This window comes from Capra hircus, chromosome 3, assembly GCF_001704415.2.
Source record: "Capra hircus breed San Clemente chromosome 3, ASM170441v1, whole genome shotgun sequence".
Classification (NCBI taxonomy): Eukaryota; Metazoa; Chordata; class Mammalia; order Artiodactyla; family Bovidae; genus Capra; species Capra hircus.
The window spans coordinates 62,449,666-62,464,105 of NC_030810.1; the positions used below are offsets into that span (position 1 = coordinate 62,449,666).

The window sequence follows — 14,440 nt, forward strand, 5'->3', positions numbered from 1 at the left end:
GGGTTGCCATTTCCTTCTCCAATGCATGAAAGTGAAAAGTGAAAGTGAAGTCACTGAGTAGCGTCCAACTCTCAGCGACCCCATGGACTGTAGCCTACCAGGCTCCCCTGTCCATGGGATTTTCCAGGCAAGAGTACTGGAGTGGGGTGCCATTGTATCCCTACTGCATATATTTTGACCTCTGCCCCTTTAGGCTATCGACATACTGCTTGGATTGAATTGAGTTAAGGTAACCAAGTCATCACAGGAGAGTGAATGAAGCTTCCAGAGAGGCACAGACACATCACTGGCTCTCTGTGCAGGGCCTGGCATGGGGTAGGCACTCAACACATTTGTTAAATGTTGAACAAATGGATGAATAATCTTTCAGCAGAGCATTTTACCATTTCAGTAACTCTTCAAAGCTTCCTAAAATCTCCTGATGCAATTTCCTGTAAGACACACTCACTCAGAGCTCAGCCTTCTGGAAGCAAAGACGAGCTTCTAGCCAGTGCTTGCGCTGCTCCCTTCTGTGCAACTGATACTTGTCACTGGATCTCCAGCTTTAATCAGCATAGGTGCTCTCTCCAGGGGCACCTTTTCAAATTCTTCCTAACAAGCTCAGGGATGGGCGCACACAATACTTCCCACCCAAGTTTCCTTCCTCTTTCCACTATTCCTACTTGAAGAATTTAGAATCCTGTTTATTTTCCAGCCACAGGACTTCAGACCTTCAGACTTTTCTATTCAAGTCTAAGAGCATTATGTAGCCCAAGAAAATTAGAGCAATAAGCACTTATTGCAGATATGTTGTATTTTAATATGCAAGCATTATCAACAGAGAGAAAGGAACTAGATGGAATACATGATATTGTTTATTCTGTAAGCACTTCCCCTAAAAAGACACAGTATTTTATTTTATTTTTTTTAAATTAATTAATTAATTTATTTATTTTAAATTTTAAAATCTTTAATTCTTACATGCGTTCCCAAACATGAACCCCCCTCCCACCTCCCTCCCCACAACATCTCTCTGGGTCATCCCCATGCACCTGCCCCAAGCAAGCTGCACCCTACGTCAGACATGGACTGGCGATTCAATTCTTACATGACAGTATACATGTTAGAATTCCCATTCTCCCAAATCATCCCACCCTCTCCCTCTCCCTCTGAGTCCAAAAGTCCGTTATACACATCTGTGTCTTTTTTCCTGTCTTGCATACAGGGTTGTCATTGCCATCTTCCTAAATTCCATATATATGTGTTAGTATACTGTATTGGTGTTTTTCTTTCTGGCTTACTTCACTCTGTATAATTGGCTCCAGTTTCACCCATCTCATCAGAACTGATTCAAATGAATTCTTTTTAACGGCTGAGTAATACTCCATTGTGTATATGTACCACAGCTTTCTTATCCATTCATCTGCTGATGGACATCTAGGTTGTTTCCATGTCCTGGCTATTATAAACAGTGCTGCGATGAACATTGGGGTACATGAAGACACAGTATTTTAAAGAAATTAGCTTTTCATAGGTATTTGTATTTCAACAATCTAGTGAAGCTCTGCATTTTTCTGTTGTTCTTAAAATGGAAACAAACTTTATGTTTTAAAATTTGCTACCATGAATTTTTTTAACTTTTTAAAAATTTACTTGATTTATTTTAATTGGAGGCTAATTACTTTACAATACTGTGGTGGTTTTTGCCATATATTGACATGAGTCAGTCATGGGTGCATGTGTTCCCTCATCCTGAACCCCCTCCCACTTCTCTCCCCACTCCATCCCTCCGAGTTTTCCCAAAGCACCAGCTTTGAGTGCCCTGCTTCATGCATTGAACTTGCACTGGTCATCTATTTTACATATGGTAATACATTTTTCAATGCTTTTCTCTCAAATCATCCCACCCTTGCCTTCTCCCAGAGTTCAAAAGTCTGTTCTTTATATCTGTCTCTTTTAATGTCTTGCGTATGGGGTTGTCAGTACCATTTCTAAGTTCCATATATATGTGTTAATATCCTGCATTGGTGTTTCTCTTTCTGACTTACTTCACGCTGTATAATAGGCTCCAGTTTCATTCACCTCATTAGAACTCAAATACATTCATTTTTATAGCTGAGTAATATTCCACTGTGTATATGTACCACAGCTTTCTTATCCATTCATCTGCTGATGGACATCTAGGTTGTTTCCATGTCCTGGCTATTGTAAACAGTGCTGCAATGAACATTGGGGTACACGTGTCTCTTTCAATTCTGGTTTCCTCGGTGTGTATGCCCAGCAGTGGGATTGCTGGGTCATACAGCAATTCTATTTCCAGTTTTAAAGGAATCTCCACACTGCTCTCCATAGTGGCTGTACTAGTTTCTGCATGCTTTTTCATCACATGAGTGTTACTTCTCTGAAGTGCTATGCCAGTTGTTTTATTTTATAAGATACTATTCTGAATGATATTAGGGGGCATTTTCTGTCCAACAACACAGTGATTTACTTTTGGCATGAATCATCTCCCCCTGCCCTCAAATGCTGATATAGGATGTCTGGTGAACTCCAGACAGAGGTATGCTTCTGACAGTGTGGTCTACAGATTACCTGCACCTGAGTCACGCAGGGGTTCCTAGGCTCCACGCCAGGGTTGCTGCTGAATTTCTTGTGGTCAACCCGAGAAATGTGATGTGCATGTCATTATTTATTTATTTTAATTGGAGGATAATTGCTTTACAATGTTGCATTGGTTTCTACTGTACATCAATGTGAATCAGCTATAAGTATATATAGATTCCCTCCCTCTTGAACCTCCCTCCCCCCCATCCCACCCCCTAGGTTGTCGCCGAGCACCAAGCTGGGCTCCCTGTGTTATACCCCATTTTCCACCAGCTATCTATTGAACACATGGTTGTGTGTATACATCCATGCTACTCTCTCAATTCGTCCCACCTTCTCCTTCCTCCGCTGTGTCTACAAGTCTGTTCTCTATGTCTGTGTCTCTATTCCTGCCCTACAAATAGGTTCAACAGGACCATTTTTCTGGATTCTGTGTATATGCGTTAGTTTTTCTTTTTGGCCACACCATGCAGGATCTTAGTTTCCCAATCAGGGATCAAACCCCGGGCCGACAGCAATGAAGGCCCAAGTGGTAATACTAGACTGCCAGGGAATTCCCGTGATACACATTTCGAGTGTGCACTCTGTGTGATTCTTGGGTGTGTTAAAGTTGAAAGGTCACTAACTTAGGCTTTTCAAATTAAATTAACATGAACATCACCCCTAAAATGTATTATTACCGCTATTGATATTACAACTACTGGTAGCTAATCTGTATTGAACTTCTCACTTTCCATGGTGTAGATGTTTTGTTTTCGAAACTCTGTACCAAGAGTCACCTCTGGATATGTGGTTACAGCTTTGAATTTGGTCCCACTCCGGAAAAAGATAAAAGGGAATGGCTTTGTTGTAAGCTATCTCCAAAGTTTTATACATCTGTAGGCAGATAGCATTTGAGAAATACTGGGTCCCCCAGTGACCATAAATGAAAAACAGATTAAAATGGGAGAAATAGTAACTGATTATTAAGGATAGAATACTACTGGAGTGGTTTGTTATTCAGTAGGTCCTTGTTGGTTATCTGTTTTACATATAGTAGTGTGTATATTTTAATCCCAAACTCTTAATTTATCCCTCTCCCCCAGAATATTTACTTTTAATTTGCTTCTCTTGTATGTCACTGTTTCTAAGGATGGGCTAAATCCCAGTATTGTATCCATCTGTGTGCATGTTTTCTCTAGAAGTTGGAGAATGATTTAGGGTTAAAATGTCATTTCTAATTTAGTGCCTAGGTTTTACCATATGCCTTATTAACCTTCAGCCAAGCAATAGGATACTCATCAACACCTAAGGCATTTAATACATGTGATGTTCACGGAGAAACAGTAACCCAAAACTCAACCGTTCTCCCTCCAGCTCAACTGACACATTTCCTAATCTGTTCCACATCAAGGGTACTGGTGTTGGCTTGGTGAGAGTGTCACATAGGCCATTCTGTGATGTACGATTTCAGCCCATGAGGCACAAATCATCCTGGGTAAATTTTTTTTTTTTTTGGTGGTCTTTTGCCAACTCAACTCAGCCAAGAAACTGAGACCCTGCTGGAGACAGAGGGCACACAAATGTTAAAGTAATTTTTTTCCATGTGCTTTGAGAGTGAGTAGATAAAGATAATAAAAAATAAATGGAAAAAGGTAAAGGACAGAGACTCTAAATTCAGATGAGCCACTGACTGCTGCCAATGGAAACTGAAATGGGAGCCAGCCCCGTTAGTGCCTTACGAGCTTAGACGTCGGCCATCTACCAGAGCTGCCATCAGTTGGATGTGTCTGAAGCACAGCTCAGCTCTCAAAATGTGAATCTAGGTCAGAGGAATCCAGCAACACATTCTGTCCACCAATTTTCTATGGTTTGTTCTTGTGTAGATGGAGAGAACTGAATTTACCATGCCAGGGAGAGTTTGAACTCTCTTCTGAGAATTCCACCAAAGGCACCCCATTTGGTAGTCTTTTCTGATGTGATTTCATTGATCATTGTCCCCTAGGGCCTAGTACAGGGCCTGGTATAGAACAGGAGTTCTATAAGTATCTGTCCAAGTGCTGACCTGGGCCTTTTTCCTCCCCTGCCCTTTCAACTCCATCAGTTATGATGTTCTGCTACTTCTGTAAACAGAACTCACCCCCTGCAGGGTCCTCTCTGTTGTCATGGCTGCTTCTCCAGTCCAGACCCTCCTTTCCTTTATTTCTGGACAGTGTGATGCTTCCTAACTAGCTTTATTACTCCTGATCTTCCTGTTAAATTATTCTAGGCATAACATCAGACAGATCTCTCTGAAATACCACATTTTACAGCTTTGCTAAAAAATCGAGTGGCTTCCCACAGCCTGCAGATAAGAAGACTCCAATTCCTTTACTTTTGGACTAGCCCCAACTTATTTCTTAGACCTTAATTCTCTTCCTGTCCCTGCACATCATCTGTTGATATAAAATAGATATTCCCCCCGTTGTCCATCTACAGCAAACACTCATCCTCTGTGCCCGTCCGTCTGTGTCTTGCTGTTTGTTCAGGTCCACTCGGACTTTGGTTCCCTCCTCCTGTGATCACTCTATCCTTGGAACCCCCACTACCTCTACTAGGACCCTGCACCATTTAGTAGGCATTTGCCTTATCTTACATGGACACTGTCCTGTTTCTCCAGTTCAGCTGGAGAGGCCTTGAGGGCATCCTCCTCCATGTTCCCTGTGTGTGGGACTCTATCTTTCATACAGTTGCTGCTCAATAAATTGCTGTATGATGCTCAAGGAGCCCTAACTTCAAACTCAGCTGTTATCTCTTTTTAGGGGCTTCCCAGGGGACTGAAGTGACTTAGCAGCAGCAGCAGCAGGGGACACTAGTGGTGAAGAACCCGCCTGCCAATGCAGAAGACAAGAGACGCGGGTGTGATCCCTGGGTTGAAAGATACCCTGGAGGAGGGCTTGGCAACCCACTGCAGTATTCTCACCTCCAGGATCCCATGGACAGAGGAGCCTGGTAGGCTATAGCCTATAGGGTTGTGCAGAGTTGGACACGACTGAAGCAACTTAGCACACATGCAATCTCTTTTCAACTGCCTTTTCTTTCATATGCTTTTTGAAAAGTCTTTTTGCAGAAGAGACAACAATAAAAGGTTTTGGAAACCTTACCTCTTTTTCTATCAGATTTTTATGAATGAATTAGGAAATGATGATGTTTGTTAGATATCCAGTTTAATAGTTACATACTCAGTTGAAGCCTCCTCAAAGAGAGATGGAACTAGGATGGATTTTTCTGCAGTTTTCTATCCTCGAGCCAGCATCAACACGTTCAGCTAAGCATAAGTCTTCTAGCACTTACTGCCACTGAAAGGACGATGTCACAATGGTCAAGAGTCTATAGTGAACCCACTTTGGAACTATCTATATCACCGAGTGCTTTCTAATTAGATGGTTGCTACTTTTTGCCAAGCTTGAGACATAGTCCTTCACCTTGCCTGCCTGTCATGAAATTTCCAGCGGGGAGGAATGAAGCTCTCATTCCTTGGAGAGGCTGATTGGACTTTGTTTTTTCAGGATGAGATTGCCTACTGGAGACGGGGTCACACAGGGAGAGCTGGAGGCAGAGCCAGAAGGACAACCTGTGAATTTGGACTCTAAAGTTCTCTGCTTTGCCCTCAAATCCATTTTGGCCCTTTAGACAACTATGCTTCTTCAGTCGAATCAACATATGATTTTGTTTGTAAAGTAAGTTTTTTTCTCTAATATCAGTAATAATATGAAGTTTAGTCTTTTTTTCTCTTTGACATAAATCTCTGTACATCAAGATAAGGTACTGTTGTTAGATTTTTCTTTGTGTGTGTGTGTGTGTGTGTATGTTGGGGGAAGGGTTTGAGAAGCATGAGTCAAATGCGAATTTTCTATTCTCAGAAAATGATAACATTAGTGATTTCTGATAACTCAGAATATTTTAATAAAGAAGTTTAACATGTCAAATGGATTGAATCATGGCATTCAAGTTATTACCTAGTTAGGTATTATATTAATATTTTAAGTTGTACAATGTTGAGCTCTTGGCATGAAAAGAGTAAGGAGTTTCTGACTTTCGATGGTTTTTGATTTGGACACTTTCTCTAACTTTTAATGCTACTTGGAGGCTGTTCTTTTGTACCTCTATTATAAACATAGTGATTGGCTTCTTCAGGTGCATATTATTTAGGATCATAAGTTAAGTGATTTTGTAAGTTGTAGAAATTCTTGAAGGCAGTGGCTTTCAACTTAGTCTGTGTACCAGAATCACCTGTGGAACTTTTGAAAATACAGATGCCAGGCAGAAGGCAGACTTGTGGTTGACAAGATGGAGGAGGGCTGCGTGGGGAAGTTTGAGAGCTGGGGATTAGCAGATGCAAACTATTGTATATTGAATGGATAAATAATAAGGTACTACTGTATGGCATAGGGAACTATACTCAATATCCTGTGATAAACCATAATGGAAAAGAATATGAAAAGGAATGTATTTATACATATACATATGTATATATATAATACATATGTATATATAACTGAGTCATTTTGCTATATAGCACCAATTAGCACAACACTGTAAATCAACTATACCTCAATAATAAATTTTAAAAAATGCAGAGGGCCAGACTGTATCCCAGACCTAGAACATCAGAATATTCTGAGATAGGGCCAGGACAGTGTGTTTTCAGAAAGTTTTAAACCACATCTTTTATCAGGAACCACCAATTCAAGGTCACTCAGAGGCTTTCTCTTTCATGAGCAGGAGTCTTGGATTGAAAGAACCCATAAAAGGCCATTTGCTCAACCTCTAAACAAGATATGTGAGTTCCCCCAATGACATCCCATAGAGTCTGCTAAGTACTTTTTGATGTCCATTATATAATGGATAGAATGAACAGCCTTTTAAATATTATTTCTTCCTTTTTTCCTCTTTGACATTTTCTTGAAAGCTCAAGAGAAAAAATCACATTATTGTTCCCTTTCTCCTACTTGGCCAATTTTGCTTTCTTCCTGCCTTGCTTGGGATTAGTGCTGGTATACAGCAAGGTTGTTTTGGTCTCCGAGCTTCAGATTATTTATTGCCCTCTCATGCCAAAGCATTTTATTTGGCCACCCCAGCCTTGTTGGCATACAGCTCTGGGAATACTGTCAGATAAGCCAACTGCTGCCAGGAAAAGGAGCATAAACAGTTGTTACAAACTCAGAGTCTATTTGGTTTTGTGTTTTAATTTCTTAATTCAGGCACGGTTGATTATTTTTTAAAAGAGCATTGTCTTGTGAATCTGGTGAATATAATTGGAAGAGAAAACCCCAAAATGAGACTAAATTAAACCTACGACGGATTGTCAATTTGTCCTTCACAGGAGACACACAAAGTGGGAAATCTTGTGGTTATAGACTGTAATTCCCTGTGACAGCAACTGAGAATGCAAAGTCTTTATTTTTCCATTTCAATCATGCTGTTGATACTGGTTAGCTCTCCTTCTGTCTTTTGGTTTTTGCTATTGCTGTTCCAGTTGTCATTAAAGGAAATTCCAGGGGATTAAAAAAACATACAAAATCCAAAAACATTCAGGACTTTTTCCATTTTCATTTTTTAAATGACCACCTATAAAATAACATGGACATTTTTGGACATAAAATCAATGCTGAAGCTGAGTCAAGACGAGAGGAAATACTGAGTGACCTCTATTATATAGTTAGTCATGCAAAAGAAAAACACACTGTATCCTATGCAATTTAAATTAGCTCAGAGCAAGCAGCCCGTGTCCTCATTCAAGGAATCTTACAAGTGTAATTTGTTATTTCAGGAAACATAAAAAACTTAAAGACATTCCTGTCCAGATGCATTATGATCTTTTTAATTTAGAATTGCAAGTCTACTGGAATTCCATGTACTATATTTCAGCTCCATTTATATGACAAAGGCACAAAAAATGGAGTGGTGATCTCATAATTTTTTTCTTACCACATCCTTTTAATATTTCTATTAAAAATCTTAAACAATAATTCATTGTGATACAAAAGAATACAATTAGTAATAAAAGAAAGGTCACTAAACAAAACTGCAGATGCCGAAAGGAGAAAAATACCTGGTCTCCTGTGTGGGGTTAAGTTAGGAAGATGGGGCTATGCCTCTTGCCTCCTGGCCAGCTTATGGCACACCCCTCAACATGTCAGTACCACAAGTCCCTGGAGCTCTGAACTTGGGGAGGGCAGCAGCTTTCTCATCTGATTGTTTTAGCTAAGTGTCACTCTTCCTCACCTCCTTTCCCTATCTTCTTCACTCCCTCTCTTTCTGCTTCCTTCCTTCCTTTCTCTTACTCCCAGGTGGCTGGAAGACTAAATGCTACCAAGATTGGGTTAAAAATTATTACTGAGAGCCCCTCCCGATGGCGAGAATTATGATCTGTCCTCCTGTGACAGAGAGCATGTAATTAACCCAGGTTCCTGGAAAGCAAGTCAATTTTGGCACGGATATAGAAAAAGAACGGGTGAGATGTAGTGCAAATCTACTCTTTATTATGTTTTTTCCCTCCCCAGCTTTACTGACATATAAAGGACTGTATATATATATTTAAGTTTTACAAAGATTGGCAGGCAAGAAGAAATGGGGAGATATTGGTCAAGGGGTATATAAGGTTTGCCTTTTTTTTTCCTTATTAAAAGATATCACATGGAAGGTAAAGCAAGGATTTGAGATTTAGACTCAGCTACTGAAGAATTATTTCTGTAAGTTAATCACAGCCCACTTCCAACAATATATGTATTTTTACTAATCTTTAAAAATTAAAATATAATGTACAAGATGGCCCTGCACACCATGACTCCCTCCCTCTTGAATTCACTACTAATAATACAGAGTTGGACATGACTGAAGCGACTTAGCAGCAGTAGCAGCAGCAGCATAGACTGCTAATAGCATAGAGTGGTTTGATCTCTGGGCTTCCCTGGTAGCTCAGAAGGTAAAGAATCTGCCTGTAATGCGAGAGACCCGGGTTTGACTCCCTGGGTTGGAAAGCTCCCCTGGAGAAGGGAATGGCTACCCACTCCAGTTTTGTCTCTTGTTTAACTTTAAATGAATGAGATAAGAGAATATGTGTTATCTGGAGGTTGGCTTCTGTTGCTCAAATTACATTTGTGACTCGAAGCTCAGCTGTGCAGCAACTGGAGTTCTCATCTTTTGAGAAGGCAAACATTCCTCGTGGAAGAGTACTAGCGGATCTACTGCCTGAACATAAATTAATTACTCTTATATTATTTTCTTTTATAACTAGAGGAGCAGGATGAAGGTAGTGATTGCCCAGGGGCATGAAGGGAATGCTGAAAAGTGTAGGAGAAAAAGTATAGCAAGGGCAGGTTGCTCTAAAGGCTAATTTTGCTTAGATAACAGTATTTCTAGGGTAAGACCTGGTATCTAATATCTTTAGTAATTTCAAATCAACGTAATTGCCAGTACTTTGGCCACATCAATGGTAAAATATGGTAATGATAGGTCCTCCTTTTTTTCTTTCCTATATTAGATAAACTGTATTAAAAGTGTATTAAATATACCTTGTGTTAAATACATTCTGGGCTTTTTAGCAGAGAGTTGCTAAAGTCATCTTAGATGGATTATTTCATTTAAATAGACAATGCATACACTATTAAATCTCCTACAGCCTAGACAGGTATGATGACTATCTCCATAAGAACCCACTTCATTAACCAAGAATAGACTGCAACCCATTACAAAGTGTTTCAAATGCAGTAAGACTACCGGGAAGCCCTTGGGCTCTCAGCTTTGCATGAATATGCAAGAAGTAGTTTTAAAGACTCTGAAGGAAGCAAGTACTCAAAGAGCAGTGACAGATGTGGGAAGCAATCAGGTTTTCTGTGTGTAGCACAGAAAGGCACAATTCATCCCAGTTTAAATGCTACACCCTTCAGAGTGATGCCCAAGTGGCCAGGGGCTTCTCTATGGAGACAAGACTGAGACATCACGATTTACAAAGGAAAAACAGCTATCTGGGACCAAACTCACATCTTCCCTGATACAGATCAGATACTGATAACCAGCAATAAATGGGAAGAGAGGAATAGTTGGAGAGAGGGGAGGAGAAAGAGCGAGCTTAGCTAGAACCAATCCATGGCAAAATAATTAGAAAAGGCTTTCCAATAGAAAAAGAATGGCTATGGAGTGGGCTGGGCAACTGGGGCCAGCAGAAGCTGGGTCCAGGAAATCTGATTCTGACACCATGAGATCCTATTCAAAATGCCTTATTTCATCTGTCCTCAGTATTTTCACTTGTGAAGTGGAAAAAAACCCCCACAATTTCATTACTTGTAAATGACATATTTGTCTCTGACCGTTTGTCTTCCTGCCTGTCTATATCAGTATTTATATGTCCAAATCAGCAGTGAGACTTACCCATCATCAATTTTATTCACTGATTTAATGCAGGTGCCTAAACTGTCCTCAAATAACCAGTTCAATTCACTAAATCTGAATTTTTCACCAACCCACTTATTTCTGACCCTCATGGAGATCTCATTAGTTTTCAGTTTACTTTGTACTCCTACCTTGGCTACCAGGGAAGAGGACCTTTTTGATGCTAGGAACATGGCAGGTGGGCATTGGCCAACTCCACAGGCCCATGGTTTATGAAGCACATTTTCTGATGGAAAGTTCAGTCTCCAAAGAATGTTTTTCTAGTCAGAATTATTTATAGTTTCTGACACAGAAGGCTTCAAGTAGAGTGAACATCATTATTAACACTGACTCAAATGGACTCTAAAGGAAGGAGGACTATAAAACCCTCACGCGATGCTCTTAAAAGATGTGGTCTTAGAGGACTTGACAATGGAAAAGAAATGATTAATGGAGAAATGTGGGTGAGTGGCCAAGGCACAGAATGGAACTTGAGGCTTGGTTTTCTTTTTCCAGGTCATCAGTTGCCATTTTTTGACCACAGGGCCTTCCTTCTCCATTTAGTTTTTTGCAAAAGGAGGGATGGTCCAACAGCTTTGCAGCAATACAACCTCTTCTGCTCAGAGCCTATGGATAACCAGACTTCTGCTTCATGGAGATAAACTCATTCTTTGCTCACTTTTATGTCCCTACCCCTTCAGACATCATCTGCCCCATCCAGCTGTGTCCCCTGGAACCCACAAGGAAACTCTTTATTAGTTGGGCTAGTTTGGTTACATCTCATGAATATACTGTGCTTAGTCTTTGCTTATTTCCTGTCCCCACCTGGAACTCTCTCTCACTGAATCCCACTCTGACAAACCCTTCAAGACCCACATCAAGCCACATTTTCTTCATGAAGTTTTCTCTGAATATCTAGACCTCAAGGAGTTTCTTCTCTTCTGAATAACAATTAGGGCTATTTCATATAACTGAGTGCTAGTTAACCATATTGTGTTATCTCTTAGTTTATTACATGTTAGTTTCTCTAAACTAAGTTAGGGACCAATTTGTGTTAGAGACCTACTGAGTTAGAGACCAATTTATTTGAGTTAGGGACCTAGTTTACCCAGAATGGCAGACGAAACTACTTTTTCTAGTTTGTCTATCCAGAGGAGGTTCTTTCCGCTAATTTACACAAAGGCACCGTATGGACAACTTCAGCCTTCTCCTTCCCTTGTAATCAATTTCAGACACGTGCAGGCCAACCCAGCTGCCATGGGAAGACATCATAGTTAGTCCCTGAGGAGAGAAATAATCTTCCTAGATCCTCTGAATGGTATCATTCATCAACTATTTTCTTTCAAGGCATCACTTCTTTTTTTTATATGCAGAAAGTTGGCACAGGCTTCCAGATGAAACAGAACAAAAGACATTCTCTAAAGGAAACATAGAAAAAGCCACTAAATTCAAAACCCAAAGTAGATCATTCAACAACAATTGTTAAAGGTCCGAGAAATATAATCAGAGATACAGTCTGGGAAAGGGAAGAAAGAGAGGCCAAGTGCATTGACTGAAAGAAGTTGCAGATAATGCAAAGTAGAAAGGCAGCAATTGGGAGGCAGAGGTTGCTTCCCAGACAAAGCATACCAAGCCCAGCCCTGAGGTAGAAGAGTCAAGACCAGATAGGGCAAACAAATAAACTGTGTACCTTGGAGCACACAGACTTCCTCTCTTTGCCTAAGAGAAATTTCTGTCTTGGTTCTTTACTTTTATTTTTTTGGCCGAGCTGTGCTGCATGAAGTATCTTAGTTTTCTGCATGTGTGAGTGTTGAATTTCTTCAACCATGTTCCTCATAACCCCATGGAATGTAGCCCGCCAGGCTCCTCTGTCCATGGGATTATCCCAGCAAGAATATTGGAATGGGTTGCCATTTCCATCTCCAGGGGATCTTCCTGACCCAGGGATTGAACCCTCATCTCCTGTGGCTCCTGCATTGGGAGGCAGATTCTTTTACCACTGAGTCACCTGGGAAGCCCATCTTAGCTCCCTGAACAGGAATCAAACTTGTGCCCTCTGCATTGGGAACACAGAGTCTTAACCACTAGACTGTCAGGGAAATCCCTGTCTTGGTCCTTTAATAAGCCACATGTCATGCAGCACTACTTGAGAGGAAGGGACAAAAAGTAGTCCCAGCCCACCTTTTAGTATTAGCTTTGTGATCTGGGGTGAGCCACTCGATCTAGTTCTTAACTGCAAAATGGAGATAAAGTCACTTCCCTCATTCATTTATTCACTGTATGCCAGATATTTATTTAGGGACCACCTTGGGCCAAACATAAAGGGGCACAATGGTGACCAAAATGGACAAGGTCTTTGCCCTTATGAAGTGTCCAGATCATCTCCCAGGGTTATTAGCTACAGAGAAGAAAGGTGCCTTTGAACTCTAAAGCGCTATAACGATAGAAAGTCTTCACTATCAATGACGTCTACTCTCCATCGAGCTGTGTGACCCAAAGCAAGTAGTAATTTTTCTGGACTTTCTGATTCCTATCTGTGAAATGAGAAAAATGACTTTCCTAAAATTTAAGTATTCCACTGCAAATGGGAAAGTTAAAATTTTTAGGTACTTCTGAATCACAGCTTTCTAAAAGATTATTATGAAATAGTTCAGAAGTAAAAAAGGATAGGAATCATGTAACGACTCTGTGTGTACCAATTACCTGAGTTAAAAGATAAAACGTTATAAAGAGCTCTGCTGGTGGAATGCCCTCCTTTTCCTCAGAAGAAATAACTGTGATGAGTTATTTCTTTCCAGGAAACCTGATGTGTGAGGAAGAATGGTTCATCAGTGAAGAATTCTTCTAACAGGTGTATTTTCCAGGAAGAGTACTTACTAAGTACTTACTTGGAGAAGGAAATGGCAACCCACTCTAGTATTCTTGCCTGGAAATCCCCATGGACAGAGGAGCCTGGTGGGCTACAGCCTACGGGGTCACAAAGAGTCAGAAATACTTAGCAACTGAACAACAAGTACTTACTTACTCAGAGTAACAGTACGTACTAAGTGCTCCTGGTTCCTAATAAATATGAGGTCATGACAGTGTAAATCAGAGAAAGCTCAAGTTCTCTCCCTGCTACCCTTGGTTGCTGTCTGTCCAGTAGACAGTATTAGAAAAACCATGTGATAGGCAGTGCCTACTGCATTTCGAAAGAGCAAAGTTTTACATTTACCTTGAGGGCCTTCTGTGCAGATTCACTGGATCCAATAGCGATTAGGTTAGGTCCAGCCATGCTGCAGAAACTCTTCAAGTGCAAAGCATCCACCACGGGGACCGTGGAGACTGCATAGTCCTACACATATGAGAGAAAGTAGTTTGTCATGGCAGAATAACTCTAAAACCCGTTCAAACCTGCTCAAAACATTCTTGCTCTCCAGGAGGCTGCTGGGGTCCCTGAACATCTGGAAGGAAAACTGGGCCTCAT

At 40.6% G+C, this 14,440-nt stretch overlaps 1 protein-coding gene across 1 annotated transcript in view; it reads right to left on the reverse strand.

Moving 5' to 3' along the window:
• The window catches only part of DDAH1 (dimethylarginine dimethylaminohydrolase 1), a 154,297-nt gene that overhangs the window by 22,397 nt on the left and 117,460 nt on the right, over nucleotides 1–14,440 (reverse strand). The window contains exon 4 of the mRNA XM_005678156.3: nucleotides 14,189–14,308. Coding sequence (XP_005678213.2) covers nucleotides 14,189–14,308 — 120 coding nt within the window. The remainder of the gene's footprint in view (nucleotides 1–14,188; nucleotides 14,309–14,440) is intronic.